At 39.8% G+C, this 22915-nt stretch overlaps 1 protein-coding gene across 7 annotated transcripts in view; it reads right to left on the bottom strand.

Annotated features, from left to right (window-relative positions):
* nav2a (neuron navigator 2a) overlaps window positions 1-22915 on the bottom strand; it is a 174675-nt gene that overhangs the window by 80747 nt on the left and 71013 nt on the right. For 3 of the 7 annotated variants that reach the window (XM_077564145.1, XM_077564146.1, XM_077564144.1), the window contains exon 1: window positions 21861-22652. The exons of 3 other annotated variants lie outside the window; for them this stretch is intronic. In XM_077564145.1, coding sequence (XP_077420271.1) covers window positions 21861-22181 — 321 coding nt within the window. In that variant the 5' untranslated portion in view covers window positions 22182-22652. Of the gene's footprint in view, window positions 1-21860; window positions 22654-22915 lie in introns of those variants that run through there. One more of the 7 variants, XM_077564143.1, reaches the window with a different exon arrangement.

Here is a 22915-nt window from a genome sequence, read left to right as displayed (position 1 = left end):
GGTTGCCTCAGTTAAAATGGCTGGAAGTGAATGAGGCAAAAAAATAAATAAATCTGGTATTGAGTAAATCCTCCCAGCAGTAGTTGGCGCTATACGGCATTTTGACACATCAGCAAACCATATTCAGCTTTAGAATGAAAAATCTTTTTTCATAATTTGTTGTCATTGTATTAAACCTCAGTCTAAACCTAACATTTTGTGATGTCTTTCTTCCATCTGTAATCCAAGTCTATAAAGCTGAATGAGTGTGCAGCAATTGAAAGATCATGTGGCCACAGAATAAGCACGCTGATGCAAAGGACACGATTTGTGAGCCTTATTTTGCGGTGTTTACACTGTAAACAGATCCTGGCTTTGCCGTGGTGTTACTCATCAGATGAATCAGCGCCGAGCTGCAGTGATGTCGTACAACAGGTGTGCACATGATCAAAGCACCTCACGTCGCCTCCACACACGCTCGTCTTCTCGCTTCATTGCCGTACAAGGCCACACATTACACACGCAACCCGTCAGAACCACGTTTCAATCGCAACAGCTTGTTCAAAAAGACTTGAGTGGCATGCAGGGTAAGATAAATCCGTCGCTGCAGGATTAAGCTCAGCGCTTTCAATTCACACACTCAGCTTCTCCTGGCGCAAAAAGGAAGTCCAGTGTTCACCAGCCATTGTGTGCGAGTTGGCTTCCTTTGAAGTCGGTTCGGGCCGGTAAATGGAGGGGTTGAGTTGTAATTAAAAACAAGGTGAAATGGGTAGCTGTCAGTCAGAGGGTGAGTAAACACAGGAGGGTCACATAGCCTTTTTTGGGGGGCGGGGCAAAAGCATGGCCAGGCCAAAGGGTTTCAAAAAGGGAGGGAAGTCACAACATTTGGTTTTGAAACCTCTGTCAAGTATTGCTTTCTTTGAGCGAGGTTTGCAGACTCAGGGTCCATTAGTGGGGCCCAGAGGTCAAAGCAAACATGGTGAAGCAGCGTTTAGTTGCTATGTTGTACACCAACAGAAGAGAAGTGACAAAATCAAGTTTTCTAAAATCTTCTTTTTGCACTATACTGTATGTTCTTTTAGAAAATTTAGTAAGCTGCTTTTTTTTTAAAACGTCTTTACTTTGCTTTTAAATGTCCGTCATTGTCAGTCCGTCGCACTGTCATTGTTAATTTAACGGCGCTTCCGTCATCAATAAATTAAAGTTCGTCACCATTATTTTACGACTGTCGAAAATGTCTTAACTCTTTGCTTGTAAATGTTTTAAAAAGTTGTATTTTTAAATATGCGATGCACATTGAGTTACCTTGTGTGTGAAATAAGATATATAAATAAAGCTTATTAATTTGTGTAGTGGCTGGAAAGCATTGCTGGCCTCTTTGCCTACTCACTCCAAAAATTACAGCATTTTAGTTTACATATTAAAAAACTTAAAAAAATAAAACCAAAAGTAAAATGTATGCTAAAATAAGACATTAGTTTTCTTAATTACTAATAAAATAAGCATGTCTAATGGTACACTCTTAGATGAATACAATTAGCTACTGTAAAAGTTTCTCAACATTCTAAACCTAAACCTCTCTTCACTTTTGGAGAATTGTTCTACTGTCGGGGATATTCCCATGATTCAAGCCGGCAACATAACAGGTCAGGAGTTTGTGGCAACTATCATGTGCTGATCTGATGTATGCATGTCGTAAATTTACAACTAGGACTTTTTCCTAATTATGAACAAAGCTTGTGACAAATTTTACACCAATGTAGGATTTACATCTTTGTCATGTATGATAATTTTCAAAAAAAAACAAAGCAGGAAGATGAGACAATAATTCCAGGTTATACTTGTCAACGTCTAATTGAGTTCTTCAGAACTAGTGACAAGCGCTGATAATTCATTCATTCAGATGCAAACATGCAAATCAGCCTCACATCTAAGCACCCCCTGCGAACCCTGTTTGCTGAGTCACCAGGCGGCGCGAGACACAGAAGACTCATGACGCATGCTTAGAGGCCCTGCACTGCGGGGTCAGCCTGGCATGAGCCAGGAAAACGAGGCATCTCAGTTAAAGATTGCCCTTCAGTCGAAGGGCAGAGTGAAGCAAGAGGAAGAGGAAGCTGCTTGTTTTCCATCAAAATCACTGCAGCAAAATATAACTGCGCTGTAGTTCAACACCACTGCAAGCTACCACGTTTTAAAATAAAATGAATACCACTCTGAGAATGTATCAAAAGTTTTTAAAGCTGTCGTAGTCCGACAAATAAAAAATCTATTGGTAAATGGAGTAGCTAGTGCGTTAGCTTGTTTACAAAGCCATATTCACTTCTTATTTAAACGTAGAAGAGTAATGCCTACTACTGGACTGTTATCAACACACGGGAAGGTTAACCTTTTTAGTTTAAAATAACTTTAACATGGCCAAGGGCAGAACAAAGGATGTTTTTCTCTTCCGTCCCATTTTAAATCCATCTACGTTGCTACATGCCTCTTCCTAGCTAGCTAGCGCTAAGCTAGTCTGGACATTCCCTTTCGTTTATTGCTAGCATGGCGTAAACCGGCAAACAGCCTAGCAAATATTTCTGTTGCTAGGATAGCGTTAGCGAGCCAAATATTCCCATCTGCTCGGACGAAGCGCGCACGCAGCTTTCACGAACGTTCTCTTCCCAACGTACAGTATACGGCAGACCGTGTTGTGAACGGACGTGGCATTCAAACATTCACCACCATTCGTTCGCATGCCTGGACTGCAGACAGACAGTACGCTGTAGTTATCTTGTGGTTTCTTCCACTACTTCCTCACTGGATTATTGTGACTGTGTTCAAGCATTTAAAAATAACATCAGTTCCATTTCTGTCATTTTCACATGGTGAGAGCACAAAACACCACCTCTGCACTTTTCTCTCAAGTGTTAACAGCACAGATCTACCAGAAAACCATTATGTAGATAAGTTTTGTGCCTAATAGTTTTACTAATTTCAAGGTCCAGTGGATTAGCTAAATTCTGCATTTAACACACCATTATGCAGTAATCTTCTAACATGAGAAGGAACGATACTGAACAAAGCGGTTTCAAAAGGCTATCTCTCACGAGAGGCTTACTTTGTGAGCCGGGAAGTGTTCATTCAACAACACTCATTTCTTCTAGTTTCTCAGCAAACGGAAACACAGAAGATCTTCAACTCACCACGGTTTGAACATGAGTTTGAATTAAATTCCATTTCAGTCTCTGTTATCTGCCACTGTCAGGGAGCTTCTATAAAAATAAATAAATAAATAAATTGGCTGCTCCTTGAGCGGTCTCCACCCTCGATATTTCTATTTCAAGCTGACCCTTTCTCTCTCTCTCTCTCTGCACTCCATAATTGCTGTGAAGGCAAGCCAGGCTATCGTGGAATAGTCTTAACTTATTTGTCTTTTTCACCATTTTCAAAGTAATGATAAATCTTATGATAAATATCATCAATGATCGCTTACTGATAATACCAAAAAAATCTCGATTTGTCGCCTTTCCTTGAATCTTATCGTCCTTACCACTTTGTAGTTGTGGCAGGAGAAGCGACTGTAGGTCCTGGCCGGCACCCTGAGGTCACCACACTCTGCCATGTGTCACCTGGATGAAGACAGGTCGAGGCAAAAAACCACTGCGGCTCCAAGACACATGAGTGCTTCCTCGTGAAAGTCAAGTGCAAAGAGTATATTTAGGACCTCCACGCGGACTCTCCCTCAACGCTGCTGTGTATATATTTCGTCATGTCTACTCTTCACACTGCTTCGTAGTTAACACTCACCACGCTCCAACACCAGCTAAATAAACCTTTCACTCTCTCACTCTCTCTCTCAAAGTCACACGAAGGCGAGCCTCCCCAATAGCGATCGCGATATTCACTAGATGGACGATAGGATTTGTGTTTTTGTACCAAAACAGATTGCCTCTTCTAAGATAGAGTGAAGGGATCCGGTAGTTGATATGCGTGTTCGGTTAAATGAAGACTCGTAAGTTGTGTATTCCATTATGAATGATGGTTTGACCTTATGTGCCCTATGATTGGCCGAGCAGGGATGGATGCATGGAAGTAAACTCGAACACACGGAAGAACAGCTTGCATGGAAGAGCATCAATAAGAAACTTTGACGTGCTGAGAAAAAAAAAAACGGACAAAACTAACACTCACAGTAACTCCTGCTGTGGCAAAGCACAATTCTATATGTCTAGAGTAATAAGGGGCATAGCAACTGACAATATCATTATCACAAGGGACATAGCAACTGCATAGCAACTGACAACATCTCCATCACAAGATACATAGCAACTGGCATCATCATCATCATCATCATCATCATCACAAGGGACATAGCAACTGACAACATCATCATCACAGGGGACGTAGGGCCCAGCTCAGTGGTCTAGTGGTAGAGTGTCCGCCCTGAGACTGGGTGGTCGTGGGTTCAATCCCTGGCCGGGTCATACCAAAGACTCTAAAATGGGACATTTGCCTCCCTGCTTGACACTCAGCATTAAAGGTTGGAATTGGGGGGGGGTTAGATCACAAAATGATTCCCGAGCGCGGCCGCTACTGCTGCTCACCGCTCCCTCAGGGGATGGGTCAAATGCGGAGAATGAATTTCGCCCCCCACTTAGATGGGTGTGACAATCAGTGAATCTTAATAGCAACTGCGTAGCAACTGACAAAATCCTCATCATAAGGGACATAGCAACTGATGCCATCATCATGACAAGGGACATATCAACTGCATAGCAACTGACAACATAATCACAAGGGTCATATACACTGCATATTAACTGACAATATCATCATCATCACAAGGGACATAACAATTGGCGTCATCATTACAAGGGACATAGCAACTGACAACATCATCGTCACAAGGGACATAGCAACTGACAACATCATCGTCACAAGGGACATAGCAACTCTCACAATCATCACAAGGAAACAAATACAGGACCAAAACAACACAACAATGACCTCATGAACCAACCAAAACACAGTCATAACAACTAGTTTAATGATTAAACCTCAAAGTCATGTGTTTACAGCACATGCGACACACCTGTGTTAGCCACTTTGTCAGTGCAACACTTGGGGATCAGGCACACTAAATTGCTGGCAATCACCAAAGAGCTGCTAACATCAAACACTGTTAAAGTTTACAATGTCACATTAAGCAGCCAGCGGAACCTTTGACGCCAATTCTGCCCAAAGGAAATGAAGTTTGAGGGTCAAATTGTTGCCATAATCACTTTTCAATGTTTTTGCAACCATTTGAAAAATTCTGTCCTGTATATACTCAAGGGTGTTTGACTTCAGCTCCGCTATAGTCACATCATAAAGCAGGCAGCATCTCCATTCTGTATACTCAAAACTGCATCGTCTGAAGCACTGCTTCTTCTCTGTCCCCAGCACGAAACAGCCTGGTTTTCTCTGTGTGGGGCTTCTGTTTTCTGTAGTACACACACACACACACCCCTGTGAAGTGGCTTCAGACCACAGAGCGCTCAAACCGTCATGTCACTGCTTGCTCCGGGTTTGGCACATGAAAGCTGTGTGGCTTTGTGAGCCATGGCGGCCGTAGTGGGCACATGGGAGTCCTAACTACTTGGCATTGCAATTTGGAATATGGGAAGCATCTATCAGAAAGCGAAGGGACGAGGTTGAAAATAACTGCTGCGGTGTGGAAAAACGTTTCCCTCAAAATAGATACACTTGCACCCAATACATAATTTCTTGATGGCTCCAGTTTCTCAATTGAGAGTCTGACAAAATTCGTGAATGAATGTGACGTCCTCTGTTTTAGATGAGATACTTATATAGTTATTTGTTTTTTAATCCTGGAGAACCCAAGAACCCTTTTCTTCTTTGGAAAATTATGAATTATACATTAAATGAGACCAAAATATGTTTTTTCAATTTTAACCCTTGTTTTTTGAACTAGCTCAGAGTTGCTTATTTATCAAAATATTTATATAAAACATACTCCTAGGCATTCTGCAACATGATATGAAATAGATTAACAAAAAAAAACACACAATTTTACCATCTGATGGTTTGCTGAGAAGATGGTTTTGTTTGGATTGATTTCCAGCTCAACAAAACAGCATGTTGCCAGCAGCCATCTTGTCACCACCACTCTGGCTCATGTAAGTGCAATATTCATCCACTAGATGGCCCCATGCAGGGGTCAGAAGTGGCACTCTGGACATTTGAAGTTAAATTTGTAAAAAAAAAAAAAAAAAAAGGTCTTTGCTATTTGAGTAGCAGAATTTATAGGGGCCAAATTTGACCCCGTGGGTTCTCAAGGGTTAAGATTCTGATTTTGGGTCTCCAAAAGACTGTTGTGTGCAGCTGCATACAAGCTTCCTGTCTGGTCCCGGAGTCTAAACACGAGACTATTGCTGAGACATGTTGCCTGAAGCTATGAGTAGTAGTAGCAGTCTGTCAGTTGTGTCACGTCAACTGGCAACCTTTCGATACGGATACTCCTGTAGCTGCTGCTGCTCTTTCCATTTCCTCACAAAGCTTTTAACACCTGAAATGAGCTGATGAATTTTATGCAACGGATTGCATGTGGGCACATTTTGATGACAACACCTGAAATGACACTGACATCATTGAGTCCCTCGACTTGTGCCATCAGGTTACACTCACAAACCAAATATGTGCATTCATCTGTTTATCAATCTGTATTGGAGCCTGAGCACCTCGACTGTCAATAATCAATAGGTCAGGATTGGAGCAGGAAGGATTATGGACATTGATTGCACTTCATAAGAAAAAAGAAAGGTCATTGTAATTTTTGGAAGCGTGTCCACAGGTTCAAGTGTGCAGGCTCGTAAACACACACACACACACACACACTGACCCCATGGCCCAGCAACCCCCTCGTCCGCCCCGCTGTGAGGAGGTTAGTGGTGTGTAATTAAAGCAGCATTCTTATCAACTGATCTTAAGACTCTGGTAATAACCTGGCCCGGCTTCCATCTCCTCTTCCTCTGTGGTCTCACAGCAGATCCAGATAAGGACCATGTCTGAGGAACACACGCAGGGAGAGCGAGCCGGAAAAGAAACTCAATTGGATATACTCGATACCGTTAAACTTGCAATTGTACCAATCACACAACGCAGATATTACAAAGCTATGCTTTCTCATCTAGTCACGCCACATGATTGCTTTGCACCTGCCCTGCCCTGTTTTTATCACAGTGTCCCAGATCCTGCTCAATATTTACCATCTATGCAGCAAAAAGGAGAAAGAAAACCGGTCCTTTTCTTGGAAATGCTTAGAAAGGAAAAAGCACAAACATTAAAATGAAGCCAGTTTTGGACTCACAAAACCGCAACTTGTAAGGTTCAGGCTGGTGAAGCAAGAAGTTTTATTGGTGTATCAACAAAAAAAAAAGTCTTCAAAGCTGGAAGTCACAATAGTCAGGTTTCCATTCAATTGTTTGGAATTTTTTAAGCGAATTTACTGAAAATGAACATGAAGGACATGCAACTTATGCCCGTTTCCATCTGTTCTTCTTTTGCGAATATTGAGAGGGGACTCCGCCGCTGTAGGTGGCGCTATACACCGTAGAGATGTGATCCACCAGTAATTTGAAAGAAGAAGAAGAAGACCAGGAAGTGACTGCGCCGTGCGATGACGTCGTATGTGTTTGCTTTTGTAATTCTTGATTAACCCTAGCGTTTCTTTGCTGTTTTTCATCTAAAATAGCATTAATATTCGCTTCTTTAATTAATTCCAAAAATATTTCTGTTTCGTCGTCTTCCCAAACATACCTTACTTTATCGTCCGCCATTGCTTTGTGACTACAAACATACGCGTGACGTAATATCCGGTAAAAACGTGCGACGTGTATCCGGTCTTGTCCCCGTTTATTTGCAAATACTTTTTCCACAGCCAAAATTTGCATTTTCCTTTTTTCGATACGCTTCAAAATCCACCGCCTTTCCTTACCGAATTTGAACTATTACAATTCATTTGTAAAACAATATTATTTGATTAATCTTTTAATATATCTTGCTAAATTGTGTATTCATAGGTGTAAATTTGTCAAAGTCAAAATTATTTACAGTCCATCTCTACTTCCATAAATAAGAAGGCTGTCAAGCTCTTGATATTGTGTTCTCATTTTGGTGTTTTTAATATTTCTTAGTTTAAGACCCATGGCAATTTATTTATTTATTTTTTCCATTTCCTTTACTGTTTTTGTGAGATTGTAAATTGACTGTGATGATGATTATTGTTTGCTTTATGTTTGCCATGTTTTGGCTTTTGATTTCAATTTGTTAAATAAAGTAATTAAAAAAAAATAATCCACCCCCTCGAAGCGTAAAAACGTTTTTTTTTTTGCGAATTTTGGGCCCTTTTTCGAATTTCTAACGTTTCCATTCTGTTTAATTTTCACAGTTCTTGAAAACTAATAAAAATGGGTGGATGGACCCAACTAATGACATAAACATATGGACCCTCTAATTAATTCAATGACAATCAAAATCCCACTCCATAAAAATACTTGCATTGAATTATTATACCGAGTGAAGCATGCCGCCTACCAGTTTCATTGTAAGGCTCTTCGGCTCCAAACGACACAGCATCAAACTCATGTTTCTCTTCTTTTAGAGGAACGCACACCTGCCTCACATGGAGGAGGACAGCAACGGGGCCAAGCGGGGCCAAGCAGCAACCATCACAGCTCGGTGCCGGCGCTTCATTCCAAAAAGCTCCACAGTCCGCAAACAGGAAGAGATTACAAGAATCCACGGAGGGCAAAGAGATCCAGAAGAAGGTCTAACCAATGCACCTTGTGGAAATGACTTCAGCGCTGCTTGCTGGAGCCCCCAGCAGGTCTCTATAAGCCCGTGTTGGGGAGTGGCTAAGCACCTACAGCTTCTCTCCACCCACTCCAGTAGCCGACTGGAGGGGAAAATAAATAAGAAAGTGAAAGGCAAGCGGAGCGATGTGGCCTCTGCTGCCACTCGGACCGGCGGCCAAAGCAAATTTGCTCAAACAGGAAGGAGGAGTGGATCCTCCGTTGGGCAACACGCCCCCACCTCCAAGGACACCCACGGCAACACATTGTGTTATTGCTCTTCAAAGGGCCGTTGGTCATATGGGAGGAGAAAGAGAGAAAAAGGGACAGACCTCTTAACCTCGTGTTACCCCTCCCCCGGTGGACAACCCCCTCCGGGGCAAAAAGTGAGGACAAAAAAAAAAGGGGATCGGTGCACCCTTGATAAGAGTGAAGAAACTGCATAGCGCCCATCACAGAGGCCAAACCTCCAAAACCCGACAGTGTTTCCTTACTATTTATTATTTCTCAACCAGTCCCTTTGCTGTAGGTTGAAAAAGCGCCAAGATTTATTTTCTCTTCGCGGCGACGCAGCGTCCCACTCTCTGATCAGCCGTCACCCGCAACACACTGCAGCTGCGCGTGTGCGTATTTGTGTGTATGTGAACCCAGTGCTCATAACCAAAGTATTCTCTCTACGTGTGAGTGTGTGTGTGTGTGTGTGTGAAACAGCGCAGGACGCCCTCCGTTTGAGCGTGTTCCAGCCGCGTGTGTGCACACACACGCACGCGCGCACCCCGCATGCCGCCAACCACAAATGACAAGCTGAACTTCACATTTTGGGAAAGGCCCAAGATTCACGAGAAGTTCCCACTCTAGGGGGACGCTTGATCACTTCCAGCAGGCCGAAGCAAAGTGCCATAAGCATCAGGAAGTTAACAATAATAGTCCAGCCACGAATAAACGTTGATCATGAAATGTGGGATGTTGCGTAAAACTAAAATAGCAAGACTGAAGAATTTGTACGCTATTCATATTTAACGCACCGAAATTCACTTTTAACAGTTATGGATATAGGAAATCTAAAAAAAGGCCGTGACAGGCCTAACCTATAAAGCATGATGACCATTACGAAGAATTTAAAAAGCTAAATATCTTATTGAGGGCCAGAGACTAAATTTCAACCATCTGGTAGTTACTAACAACACATTTTGACCTTGTTTCCTTGTAAATGACAAGTTAGTGGGCCAACAAAGTCTTCATCACCACGGCACCGTAACTGTGCCAAATGTTATAAGGACATCGTAACCTCACAAACTGCAGAAAAAACAAATGAGTCAAGATTAAAGCATTAACTCTGGAGATTAATTTAAAGTCTCTAAAGCGTTTAAAAAAAAAAAAAACTCAGTTAACACGGTTTTATTTACTTCCTGTTATGGCCTATAACCAACAAAGTCTTCATCACCACGGCACCGTAACTGTGCCAAATGTTATAAGGATATCGTAACCTCACAAACTGCAGAAAAAACAAATGAGTCAAGATTAAAGCATTAACTCTGGAGATTAATTTAAAGTCTCTAAAGCGTTTAAAAAAAAAAAAAACTCAGTTAACACGGTTTTATTTACTTCCTGTTATGGCCTATAACCAACAAAGTCTTCATCACCACGGCACCGTGACTGTGCCAAATGTTATAAGGACATAGTAACCTCACAAACTGTAGAAAAAATTAATGAGTCAAAATTAAAGCATTAACTCTGGAGATGAATTTAAAGTCTCAAAAGCGTTTAAAAAAAAAAACTCAGTTAACACGGTTTTATTTACTTCCTGTTATGGCCTATAACCAACAAAGTCTTCATCACCACGGCACCGTGACTGTGCCAAATGTCATAAGGACATCGTAACCTCACAAACTGTAGAAAAAATTAATGAGTCAAAATTAAAGCATTAACTCTGGAGATTAATTTAAAGTCTCTAAAGCGTTAAAAAAAAACAACTCACAATTTTATTTACTTCCTGTTATGGCCTATAACCGGCAGTCAAACTTAGCCACTGGCACGAAGCCACTCAAATCACGATTAGACGATCATTTTGTTTTTTGGTCCAAAACAAGAAAATGTTTAAACGTAAAAAATATTAAGACAAATGAATTTCTTTGAAACATTATAATTATTTTATTAAAGTTTTTATTTTCACTAAACAAGATTTATTACATTAGTTACTTTAAAATTTGAAAAAGGTGTAAATACATACATTTAAACAATTAAAAAGTTGTATCAACAATCTTTCATTTTGGTTTACGATTATGCTAATTTTGTAATTGCGAAGCGTAATAATTGAAATTGTAATTAAATTTCAAATAATTGTACAGCCATATTTTTCAATAACTTTTCGCCTTAAACATATTTAGATGAAACACCCAAAGTTTGAAGATGATTGGAATAATTCTGTGGGTGGAGTTTGTTCAAATATGCAATCTAAAAACTGTAGGGTCAAAAGTAACCCAATTATGGATCCAAAAATGGACCGATCCACTTCATGGGTCAATTTGACCCAACTTTCTGGGTTGTTTTATACAAAATGACCCAATTTTTTGACCCAACTAAATGATCTCACCAATATTTATGAGTTGTTTTACACTAAAAGACCCATTTCTTGACTCAAAGTTGGGTCAAATTGACCCAAGTAGAGGGTCATCCCATTTTTGACCCATAGTTGGGTTATTTCTGACCCAACTGTTTTTAGAGCGTGCCCTCTATAAAGACCACTGCAAGGTGCTAACAAGGACATTTCCCACATCCTGTGTTCAGTCCCCTATTGGCCCTAACCAGCATTGATTTAAAGACTCCAGAAGCAGAAAACATGTCAGCATTTAAGGTTTGTGTTTAAGTGTTTTAGCATAGACTTGAACAAGCTCATTAAGTAGATCCGCAGTGAATGGGCCAGGATTTGGTGCCTTTCACAGCCGCAGATAAATCTGTGCCTTCAGCAACAAAAGGGGGGATAACCCCAATGTGGAGGAGCCTTTGTCTTTTGGGGGGGATCCCCCAGCACTGCTCTCCCAGGGAGGGTGGGCGTGTCGACAAGCGGGTTGGGGTGGCCCTGCTGCCTGGCTGTTTGCTTCTTGTGGGAGACAGAGGGGGGGGGGGGGGTTGTTGTAGGACATATGGACACGCTGAGGCCAAAGAGCAGAACACAAAAGCAAGGGGACAATATCGCTAGGCAAAGTGGACACTAACGGTGCTTTTTATTGACTTCCTCTTGCGTAGATCACATTGATTTTCACATAATGGCGATAGTACTCAAGTATTTCATTAATGAATGTATTTGTTAAAAAAAAATAAAAAATACTTATAATTGCAGTAATATGTCATCAAAATAAAGTTTGAATATTTTTTAAGTAACATTTTGAATCACTTTACATTGTAATACTGAACCCCGGAAGAAGGCGCTTGCTATGAAATCTTTTTTTTTCTTCTTTTTTTTTTCTGGCTATGAAATCTTAATGAACACATGAACATACCGCAGTACTTTCTCACGACTCTACACGAATCACGATGATGCTCATTTACTGTAATTGGTCACATCCATCAACGCTGAGAATGACCCACTCCTCCCCCCCCCAACCCAGAAACGCCAATAATGAACACATCATTTTGTATTATATGGACATCTGTGGGCCGTGCCGGGCAGGAAACCCCGGGGCAATACATGTACATTAGTCCCATTGTAAAAGTTGCAGATTGAACATGTTGTGGGTTCGGTGCGAAGCGGACATCATGGTTAAGATCAGGTCCATAAAGCAAAGGTTTCAATTGGACTACCCTAATTTATCATTGCTGCAATTAAACTAAAACCTAACATTTATGGATTGCTTAAATCATTTTGATGTTGAATTCAAAATGCAAGGCAAGTTTATTTTTAGAGCACATTTCGTACACAAGGCAACTCAATGTGCTTTACACAAAGAAAGACAACACCGATAAGTATAAACAAACACAGCGGTTAACATTCACAGGCAGAGCATAGAAAACCAAAGTAGCTTAGAATATTTACCAAAAAAAAACCGTACATTGACAATGTTAAAACATTAGATAGCAAACTTTAAAAGCATTTAGAAAAAAACATGATTCAAAAAGGTTTAAAAGACCTTAATCAAAGATATAGGTGAAAAAAGCAGAAAAAAAGGTTTTAACCTGGTTTTAGAAGCATTTACACTCGGGGCTAACTTCACTTCTGTTGGCAGCTTAGTCCATTGGTGTGCAGCATAACATCTAAATGCAGCTTCACCATGTTTACATCAAACTCTGGGCTCCACTAGTTGACCCAAGTCTGCAGATCTCAGAGCCCTGCTAGGGTTAGCATTCAATCAACATATTCAAGGACCCAAACCAGTCAGTGATTTATAGACCAGTAGCAGAATTTTGAAATCTATTCTGCAGCTGACTGGGAACCAAATCTCAAGTCTGACTCGCTAACGTTAGTTAGCGCGCTACTCAAAAGAACGGCTATTCATACAAAATGCTTCAGGAATGTATACAGAGAAGTATCTTAACATTACTCACCGGCATATGCTCTTCCTACGCTGCAAAAAAATACTAACAACTTTTGTTGGAACAATTTGATCGTGACTTTTTCCTTCTACTCTCTAATGTGGCTACAACTTAATAGTGTATCAGAATGCGCGGAACCACACTGCCCCCTAGTGGCCAGATCGTGTACAACATGAACAGCACTCCCAATAAAGGCACGCACAAACAAGGGCAAGGCAGTATGAAATTATTTAAATAAAATCGGTTTTGTGACATTTAAAATCGATTCTGAATCGTACTAAATGACAATCGCGATTCTTATGAGAATTGATTTTTTTGGGCACACCCCACACCGTATACGCTTTTGGCTATTTGTTGGTATTCCCAATGATGTCAAACACAATACTTTGTTGCATCAAATCTCGGAACAACAGCTTGACATCACCGCTTCTCCGCTCCCTCTAAATGCAGAGGTCATATCGGTTTACAAGCAATCTCCTGGCCTGAGGTGACCTTGGCCACGGGCCTCCGGGGAGAATGACTTCAGCCCCTGCGACCGATCCCTACGAGCCGCGACTCCTGCTTTCACCGCCTCTCGCTTCCATCATGAGATGGAGCTGATTGCGTTAGTTGAAGCGCCTCATTCCCCCAGTGGGCGCCTCTCACAATGACCCTCCTGTCTGCGCCGAGGGGAGCCCCGCGCCAACTTTAGTGCACGGAAAGCAGGGGGGGGGAATTGAAAGCGGGAAGGCACCTTGGAGGGGAGATCAATGAGGGGATGCTTGACTCAGGAGAAGCAGATGCTGGAGCTTAATTAATATGGTTACGCTCAGCGATGACTTCACACAGGAAGGCGAGGGACAACTATACAGGAAGTGGAATCCGATCGAGACGCATTAGGCGGAGATGAGGTCACGACTGGAGCCAAATGTTATTGGATTGTTTGCATCCTTCAAATAAAGTGTAAATGTGATTAGTGACTTTAAGAACTCCACAGTACTCACACGCACGCACACACCCACATACAAAATAAAAAAATAAAAAATTTATTAAAAAAATTTAAATAAAAAAAAGAGAGAGCAATGATTTTTTTTTTCTCGCAGAAAAGCTCAGTATTGTTCATTTGATTTGACATCATCATTGCTCTGTTTTTTTAAATTTTTTATTAAAAAAATAATAATAATAAAAAAAAAATTTTTTTTATACACATATATATATATATATATATATATATATATATATATATATAAAAAAAATTCTATATACGTAGACCATGTTTCTATAAATTTTGATATTTGGTTTTTATTTGAGGCAGATATTTTTTCCATTAAAATGTGATTTATGAGGAGGTTAGACCATTGGTCGATATTCAGAGTTTGTTTATTTTTCCAGTTAACAAGAATTGTTTTTTTTTAGCGATAGTAAGTAAGGGCTACAAGTGTAGATTGAAATTGTTTATGTGGTAAGTCAGTTGTTGTTAGGTCACCTAGCAAACACAAGTTTGGAGATAAAGGTATCCTACAGTCCAAAATAGCGGAAAGTTTTTCTAAGACTTTAGTCCAGAAATACATAAGAGAGAGCAATGATGATGACATGTCAAATCGGTAAAATTTCCAAATGAACAATACTGAGCTCTCCAGAAAAAAAAAAAAAAGAAGAAGAAAAAAAAAAGGAACTCAGTTTTTAAATTAAAAAAAAAAAATCTATATGAAAAAAGTTATGGATTGCAGCGAGAACAGTTCTCTCATGAAGTCATGGCACAATTATCCCAAAATAAATCCATGAGTACAAATCTGATTTATTCCCTTTGAGCTAAAACGGGATGCAAGTGGATGAAAGCACACATTTCCCAACAGCTCAATGCGGGAGACTCTGGACGGTCATTTCCCATAAAATTGTAGACGAAGCAGTCAATTCCTTCCTTGTCATGCACAATGTACACTAATACTAATATGGTGGTGCCTTCACCTTCAAGTTCAGCATGTTCTCTAACGCAAAACATCTCAAATCATCTTTTGCCATTGGAACGAATGTAAATGCCATTAATCTGTTCCGGCTTCGCACAAAACATTTTTATAACAAGAAAAATAGCACTCTATAGAATTGTAGTGTAAAAATATAATTTAATTAAATACAATATAGTTTGATCATGATCAGGATTAATTTCTCCTAGTGTGCAAACCCTTGTCTACCGGAGCCAGTATAATACAGTCAATACAGTTATACATAATAGAGACGGTCACAATTATTATTAAAATGAAGTCATATTTGCTGTAGAAAATAAATAATATATGTCTGTGAGTATTATAAAATTGTTTGCACTTGGATGCGTTGCAGCATTGTTTGTGTTCAAAAATGCATTGCTTGACTGTATGCAATCCCAAAACATCAATGCTAGGTGTTAGCCCACTTAAGGTATTTTGCATTACGCCTACTATTACATTAGCAGACTTTCCTAAGGCAAAGTTATGTGCTAGTTGAATTAAAACAAATGACAAAATTCCATTGAAGAGAATCCAATTCAGGACTTTTGGACTCTGGCAGTTTATTATAATCACACTGCAACAATGTAATCTCTATTAACTATCAACTATTACCTTGCTGCACCTTCTAAGGAAGCACATGTGCGGTCTTTTGTCGTGTTAATGTCAATTTAAAAATAAAAGCGGCAGACCGCCCTCCCCAGTCAATCTGTCTTCCCCTGGGCAGGGAGGAGAACATTAGCGATCCAATGCAGCACATCAGTCGCCGAGCTTTTCACTCTCAGACTTCAAAATGATCGGAGAAGCCATAAAACAGTCGACTCAGTGCGAATGTTCCAATGGTGACTGTTAGCTTTTGATGGTCGTCAGAGTTAATGTTTTGCACCATCACATTAACGTTCACTGCCATTGACGGCTATAAACGTCAAAAATTCATTTGAACTATTTCTATTAGTTTAATATATTTTTCCCACTTTTGTTAACAAGAGTATGAAAACCTAGAATATTTTTTCATTTTACATTTAGAACAGATATCAAATTTGCGATTAATCGTGAGTTAACTAGTGAAGTCATACGATTAATTACGATAACAAAAATTAATTGCCTGTCGCCCCTAATTTTTAATAATCTTTTTTTTTTAATTAATTTATGGCAGTGAATGATTTTAAAAAAAAATACAGACACAGGAAATCCACAAATACTGATACTGAACTAAAGAGACAGAAATGAAGAGATTAACGGATTATCTCGACTACTTACCTTGTGTTTATTGTTCTTGGGGCCAGAATTTAACTGATTTTACGTGTGGTGAGGACTGGCTAATTTCGGACAAATCATTATCACTGTGTTTCCAGCTGTTCAGTTTGAGTCTTTATTTCTTTCTTTCATATATATATATATATATATATATATATATATATATATATATATATAGTCTGTACATATTGATGTATTATGTTATATAATTCTCACACTTTGAAAATAACTCTATGAATAGACATTAAATGATACAGAAGCTCAAAACATTTCGAATCCTATTTTTAAAAAAAAGCTGTTAAATAAACATGAGAATGATGAGACATTAATATTTCAAGTTTCTTTGCCATGTTTTCACCAAACAATTCCAGTTATAATTAACTTTGTGTGGACGATAATTATGCACAAGTCCTTTGTGATATCATGCTGAATGTCAATCATTTAAATGAGTAGAATGATAATATAAGGCAATTACACATCTTTAATAATGAAGCATGTTTTATTAAAGGACCTCTGTGTCACTGTCATCCAGCCAGTCATACCAAAAATGGAAATTTAATATGTTAAAGCACAAAGGCTGTCACTCCCGCTTCATTTATACAGCAATCGCGTTTGTAAATACCAAACAATGACCCTTTTCGGCTCCCCAATAGATTTTATTATTAATGTGATTTTGAGATCAGTTCAGCTTCCATGCGGCGCCGAGCCGTCATTGTGATCCTAATAAAGAACATGTTTACACAGGGGATGGCCTTTTTTTCTGAAAAGATACTTATCAAGAAAGGAGACGCTTATCAAGCTGTCACATTGGACAAATCATTCCCGAGGGTGTGTGCGTATGTACGTTAATAATGATGTGGATGTGTTTGTGAAGTGTTTGCATTACAAATATACAAATCTTTGTGCTGCAACTGATTTAAAAGTGTGATTGAAATCACATTTTAGACTGAAAAAAAATAATGAAACAATACAGCAAAGAAGTAAAAAAAATAAAACATTTTAAATGGTGGCCTTGTACCAACCATGTACTGGTTTAATACTAAGGTGCATCGCAAAATGAACACTAGAGGGCAGCAAAGTCGCAGTGCATTTTTGTCAAGCAGAATTCATGCATGAAGCAACTTCAGTGTGGTCCCAGAATGCAGATTAGTGACGTGTTCTCTGGCTTGTAAACACTGAGGGAATCTCCTCACATGCTCTGGACCGGTGGCAACATGGATTAAGTGTTTCTTAGAGGTGTACACAACATGTTGATGTGTTTCGGAGCCAAGTGTGCCGTCCAGATGGGAGCAGAGAGCACGAGACTCTTGAGACGACTCCACTAATCTCTCCGATGAGTACTGGCACGTTCCATTGGGACATTTCAGATAGAACACTTTCTATTGCGCATTTCTGTTTGACCTGTCTGTATATGGGGTCCCGTCCAAAAGTATTGGACAGAAAGTTCCATTATTTTGTTTTCATTGACATTTGGGCTTTAGATCAAAAGATGAATATCATACAAAAGTTGAGAATTGCAGCTTGTATTTCATGCTAATTACATCTGGATGTGTTAGACAACTCAGGACAGACCATCTTTTGTTTGAAGCCAGACACTTTTCTTTTTTATTTTTTTTTATTTGTTTTTGATTTTTTTCTGGAGAGTTCAGTATTGTTCATTCGGTAATTTTACCGATTTGACATGTCATCATCATTGCTCTCTCTTTTTTTGAATTTTTTTAAAAAAAAAAAAAAGTTTTTTTTTTTTTAAATTCATTTTTATTTTGTATGTGGGTGATTATATGTGAGTGTGTATTAATTAGTTCACCTAAAACCTATAAAAAGAGCCCAGCCAGAGCCAGGAGGCCGTCAGGAGACCCGAGGAAGGACCAAAGAAGAGAAAGGAAAGTGAAATCCAGCACCGACCAGACGCCAGACACTTTTCAAGTGAGCAAAAGTTTTGGAATAGACATTATTAAATTAACACTTTTCAGTTCTTGCATGTTTCTCCCTTGAGTCTCCTGTTCAGGAGGAAAAATGCATGCTCTTTTGGGTTAAGGTCTGGTGATTGACTTGGCCAGTCTAAGACCTTCCACTTTTCCCCTTGAAAAGCTTTGCTGTGTTGGCAGTGCGATTTGGGTCATTGTCTTTTTGCATGATGAAGCTGTAAATGTAAATTTTGTCAACTTCAGGATTCACTCTGCTGTTACTATCATGAGTGACACAACAAAAAACAAAAGGGCCCGACCTTGCTGTTCCAATATTTTTGGAGGGGATTATAAAACCTTCCAATGACGTCCTTTCAGATCAACTTGTTTGATTAGCTTTGTTTGTTTTGAACGTGGGCTTTTGTTTATTTGGACTGGGTCGGACTGGGCGAGAGGCGTGTACACCCTGGACTGCTTGCCAGCCAAAGGCCCATATAGAGCATTCACGCTCACACAATTTAGGGTCTTCAATGAACCTAACGTGCATGATTTTGGTGAGGCTGCGTGCTAAAATCTAGTGCATTTAACCCTATAACGTCTATTTCATGAGTATAATATTTTTTTGTCCCATTAAAACCCTGACATATATGATCTAACACATGCACTGCACAGATAATCCATTAGAGGGCAGTGTCACCCAGCTGATGGCTTTTCATTGCTCCTACAACGATACTTGTTAATACGTGGTACATTTTTGGCAATACTAATGTTTGATATGTCTGTTTATTTATTTTTTGACAGTTATAAATGTACGAATTTAAAGCATTGTGACCGGATGTATCAAATATGACACAAATCAAAAGTCATATGTGGAAGTTTAAAAAAAAAAAAAAAAGACCCATAAATACTCTATTTACAAATAATCTGAATTTTCTCTCATATATTTAATGGTCAAAGCTTTAGAGTTAAGGGTTTACCATTTTTACCAAATCAAGAAATGATTCAATGCTCAACCCACTCGTGATTGAGGTCCACTTTATTTACCTCAACCGTGGGTGTTAAAAATGCTTTCTGCTTCCTCTTCCACGGAATGACGTACAATGCACTCCCGAGCAGCTAAAAATGCACATCTGATTACTATCAAGCCATCTGTCCGTGCTCATATAGAAAATGCATCATTTCCGCCCCGCACTGCTCGGCAACAGTGATTAATACAAATCAAAGCTCTTCAAAAACAACAACACCGTATTGTGATTCTCTCCAGGGAAGGATGAACAAACGTTCACAACACAAAACAGGAGCTTAGTGAGAAATGGATGCTAGCACAGTACATGCAATGTCAAAGGCTAACCCAGCCCAGGGTGAAAACGGCTGCTTTATCAGCACCGTGGGGATGGAGAGAGGCAGTAAAGACAGATAAAGACAAAGAGAGAGTCATTGAAAAATAGGTCAGTGAGAAAACCGTCAACGAAGGGTTAGCATCAGTGGACGCTGCTCTTCCCCTTTCACATGTTGCTCTCCTAAACAAAGCGCAACCTCGCTTACTGTACGGACAGGTGGCCGAGCACGCGTCCGCTGGCTCGGCGGTACGCGCTCGCACCGTTCGCCTCCTCATTGCCTTACAAGGCTGCTGAGCCGTCCCTCGGCCTTGGGGCCGTTTGTGCGGGGTTGCTAAGTGCAGCCAACATTGAACAAACACGGCAGAGTGGCCGTGCTGACACGTGCTGCCACCCTGGACTGCGGAGGCACACGCTGATACGAGCACCACCACGGACGCACATACCGGTGCCGGCTCACTTGGATTGGGTGGGATTTTTTTTTTTCTTTGGCAGTTATTCAAAGGAAACAACCAGCCTGTCCCGAACATGAAATGACGCAGCCTCCAATGTAAAAATTCAAAACAAAAGCCATACACAGCCAATATTCTTAATCTTGTAAAGATATTGAGCAGCGGTGTCCAAACTACGGCCCGGGGGCATCCATTTTTCATATACTAAAAATAGCTACTAAAAAAAAAAGGGTGTCAAAAAAAGTAGCACTACTACTAATATATTGATTTAGTACAGAGATTTTCTAGATATGCAAAAAAAAACAACAGCAACAACAAAGTATTTACAACTAAAATAACCCAATTACATTTTATAAGCAAAAATTGTTTCTTCCACTTTGTGCTTTTGCGTCAAGTTCACATATATGAACGTTAACTCATTCACTGCCAATGACGGCTATAGATGTCAAAAATTCATTTGAATTATTTCTATTAGTTTAACATTTTTTCCCACTTTTGTTAACAAGAGTATGAAAACCTAGATTTTTTAATTATACATTTAGAACAGATATAAAATGTGTGATTAATTGTGAGTTAACTAGGGAAGTCATGCGATTAATTATGATTACAAATTTTAATCGCCTGACACCCTCAAATGTTTTCTCTTTTTTTTTATTAATTCATTGCCATTGACGGCTATAAACGTCAAAAATTCATTTAAACAATTTTTATTATTTTTTTTCCACTTTTGTTAAGAGTATGAAAACCTAGATTTTTTAAATTCTACATTTAGAACAGATCTAAAATTTGTGATTAATTGTGAGTTAACTAGTGAATTTTTAATAATCTTTTCTTTTAAACCCAAAATGTATTTAGTTTAAAAAAAAACTTGTAATAATCTTTTTTTATTTTTTTTTTTTAAAGAAAAGATTATTAAAAATTAGGAGCACCGGGCGATTACAATTTTTTATCGTAATTAATCACATGACTTAATCACAAATTTTATATCTGTTCTAATACAATCAAAAAAAATCTTAGGTTTTCATACTCTTGTTAACAAAAGTGGGAAAAAATGTTAAACTAATATAGAAATAATAGAAATAGTTCAAATGCATTTTTGACGTCTATAGCCGTCAATAGCAGTGAATAACACGTATATTTGTATATCTGTCTATACCAGCGACATATAGTGACAGGCGGACCAATAAAATGGCAGAAGCTGTTGCCATACAACAACATAAGTCATGACTTCCTGTGACTAAAAAGTCTGAGTGAGAGAGTTATTTAATTTCTTCAGTATTCATATTTTTGTGTCATTTTTCTTTGGGGGCGCGTCATGAGATTTTTGTAGTGTAAAATGGGTGCCTTGGCGCAATAAAAGTTGGAAAACAATGCTGTCGATAGATGAACTTAACATTGTGATCTTCATAAAGGAAACTGTAGGGCTGTTTGTTGCATTATACATGCCTTTTATCTAAGAGCCCCCCCCCCCCCCCAAAAAAAAAATGGGCCAGTGAAGGAAATGTGCTGAAGCCGATCTTATGTAATTTGCTGGGACACGTCTGACTTTAAGCAAACAAATACATTTAAAGAGAAAAGTGAACTTGTATAGAGGTTTTGTCCTGACCTTCGCATTTCGCCTGACCTCCGAGACGTTTGGAGGACCTCGCGGACATCCCGAGCCCAACTGCTGGTTCAGAGATGGAATTTGGGTCTTGAGTGGCGCAGCGGGCAAAGTGAGAGCCGATGACCTGCCGGAGACTTGCGGGATGGGCAACGCGCTGTGTACCGGTTTGGGGAGTCCCGACTTCATGCTTGGGGCCAAAAGGATGGCTGGCATCTTAGTCCTGGATCCACTTTGTGATGAGGACCGCGCAGTCCCGTCCGTCCTCTTCGCTCTTAGGACTTGGGGGGGAAAGTTGTCTGTGACAGGTCGCATGTGACCCATCCAGCGAATGATGTTAGCTCAAGTCGTCCGCTTTTTGACAAAGCGTGCATTTGGATGTTGGCTAGCTAAGCTCCTCAAAAAGCAGTAACTAGCTTAAAACCACCTGTTTCCTGGTGCCAAGTAGCTTTGTAGGTCCTTTATTAAAAAAAAAAAAAAAAAAAAAAGTCAAACCTTCCTGAGTGGACGCAAAGAGGATGTTATTATACAGCAGAAAGTCCAGAAAGTAAAAATCCAAAATCCAACGTCAAGCCTGGAGGAATCCAAAGTCGCCGCAGTTGATCCTCCATTTCTCTCCAGTAACGAGCATCGTACACGCGTTTGATTGCGGTGGAAAAAAAGCTGGCAGGTTTGGTATCGCAGAAACGAGTGAAGGGAGCAGAGGCGGCGGCGTACGTTTGCTTGCTTGAGCGACTCGTCAGCCTCTCACAACACAGGCTGGAACACGCTCCAGTTGACTGGCTCGCTCACTCGCTCGCTCGCTCTGCCTGCTGCCACTTTAGAGCAGGTGTGGCTTACATGTGGACTGACATATGTGAGAAGAGGGTGGGGGTGGGGGGGGGGGTAACACACACACACACACACACACAAACACACTCTACATCATTCATTGTAAACCAGACTACCCTTTGACATATTTCTTTTGGATTGGATCAAATTTTGTGCATTCTTGTTCATAAAATATTTGACCTTGTAGCCATGTGAGTATTTATTGTAATGCCGTTATTTTATGACAA

The sequence above is a fragment of the Vanacampus margaritifer genome, chromosome 4 (assembly GCF_051991255.1).
Source record: "Vanacampus margaritifer isolate UIUO_Vmar chromosome 4, RoL_Vmar_1.0, whole genome shotgun sequence".
Classification (NCBI taxonomy): Eukaryota; Metazoa; Chordata; class Actinopteri; order Syngnathiformes; family Syngnathidae; genus Vanacampus; species Vanacampus margaritifer.
The sequence above is the reverse complement of the archived record's forward strand: the minus strand, read 5'-3'. Positions and strand labels throughout refer to the sequence as shown.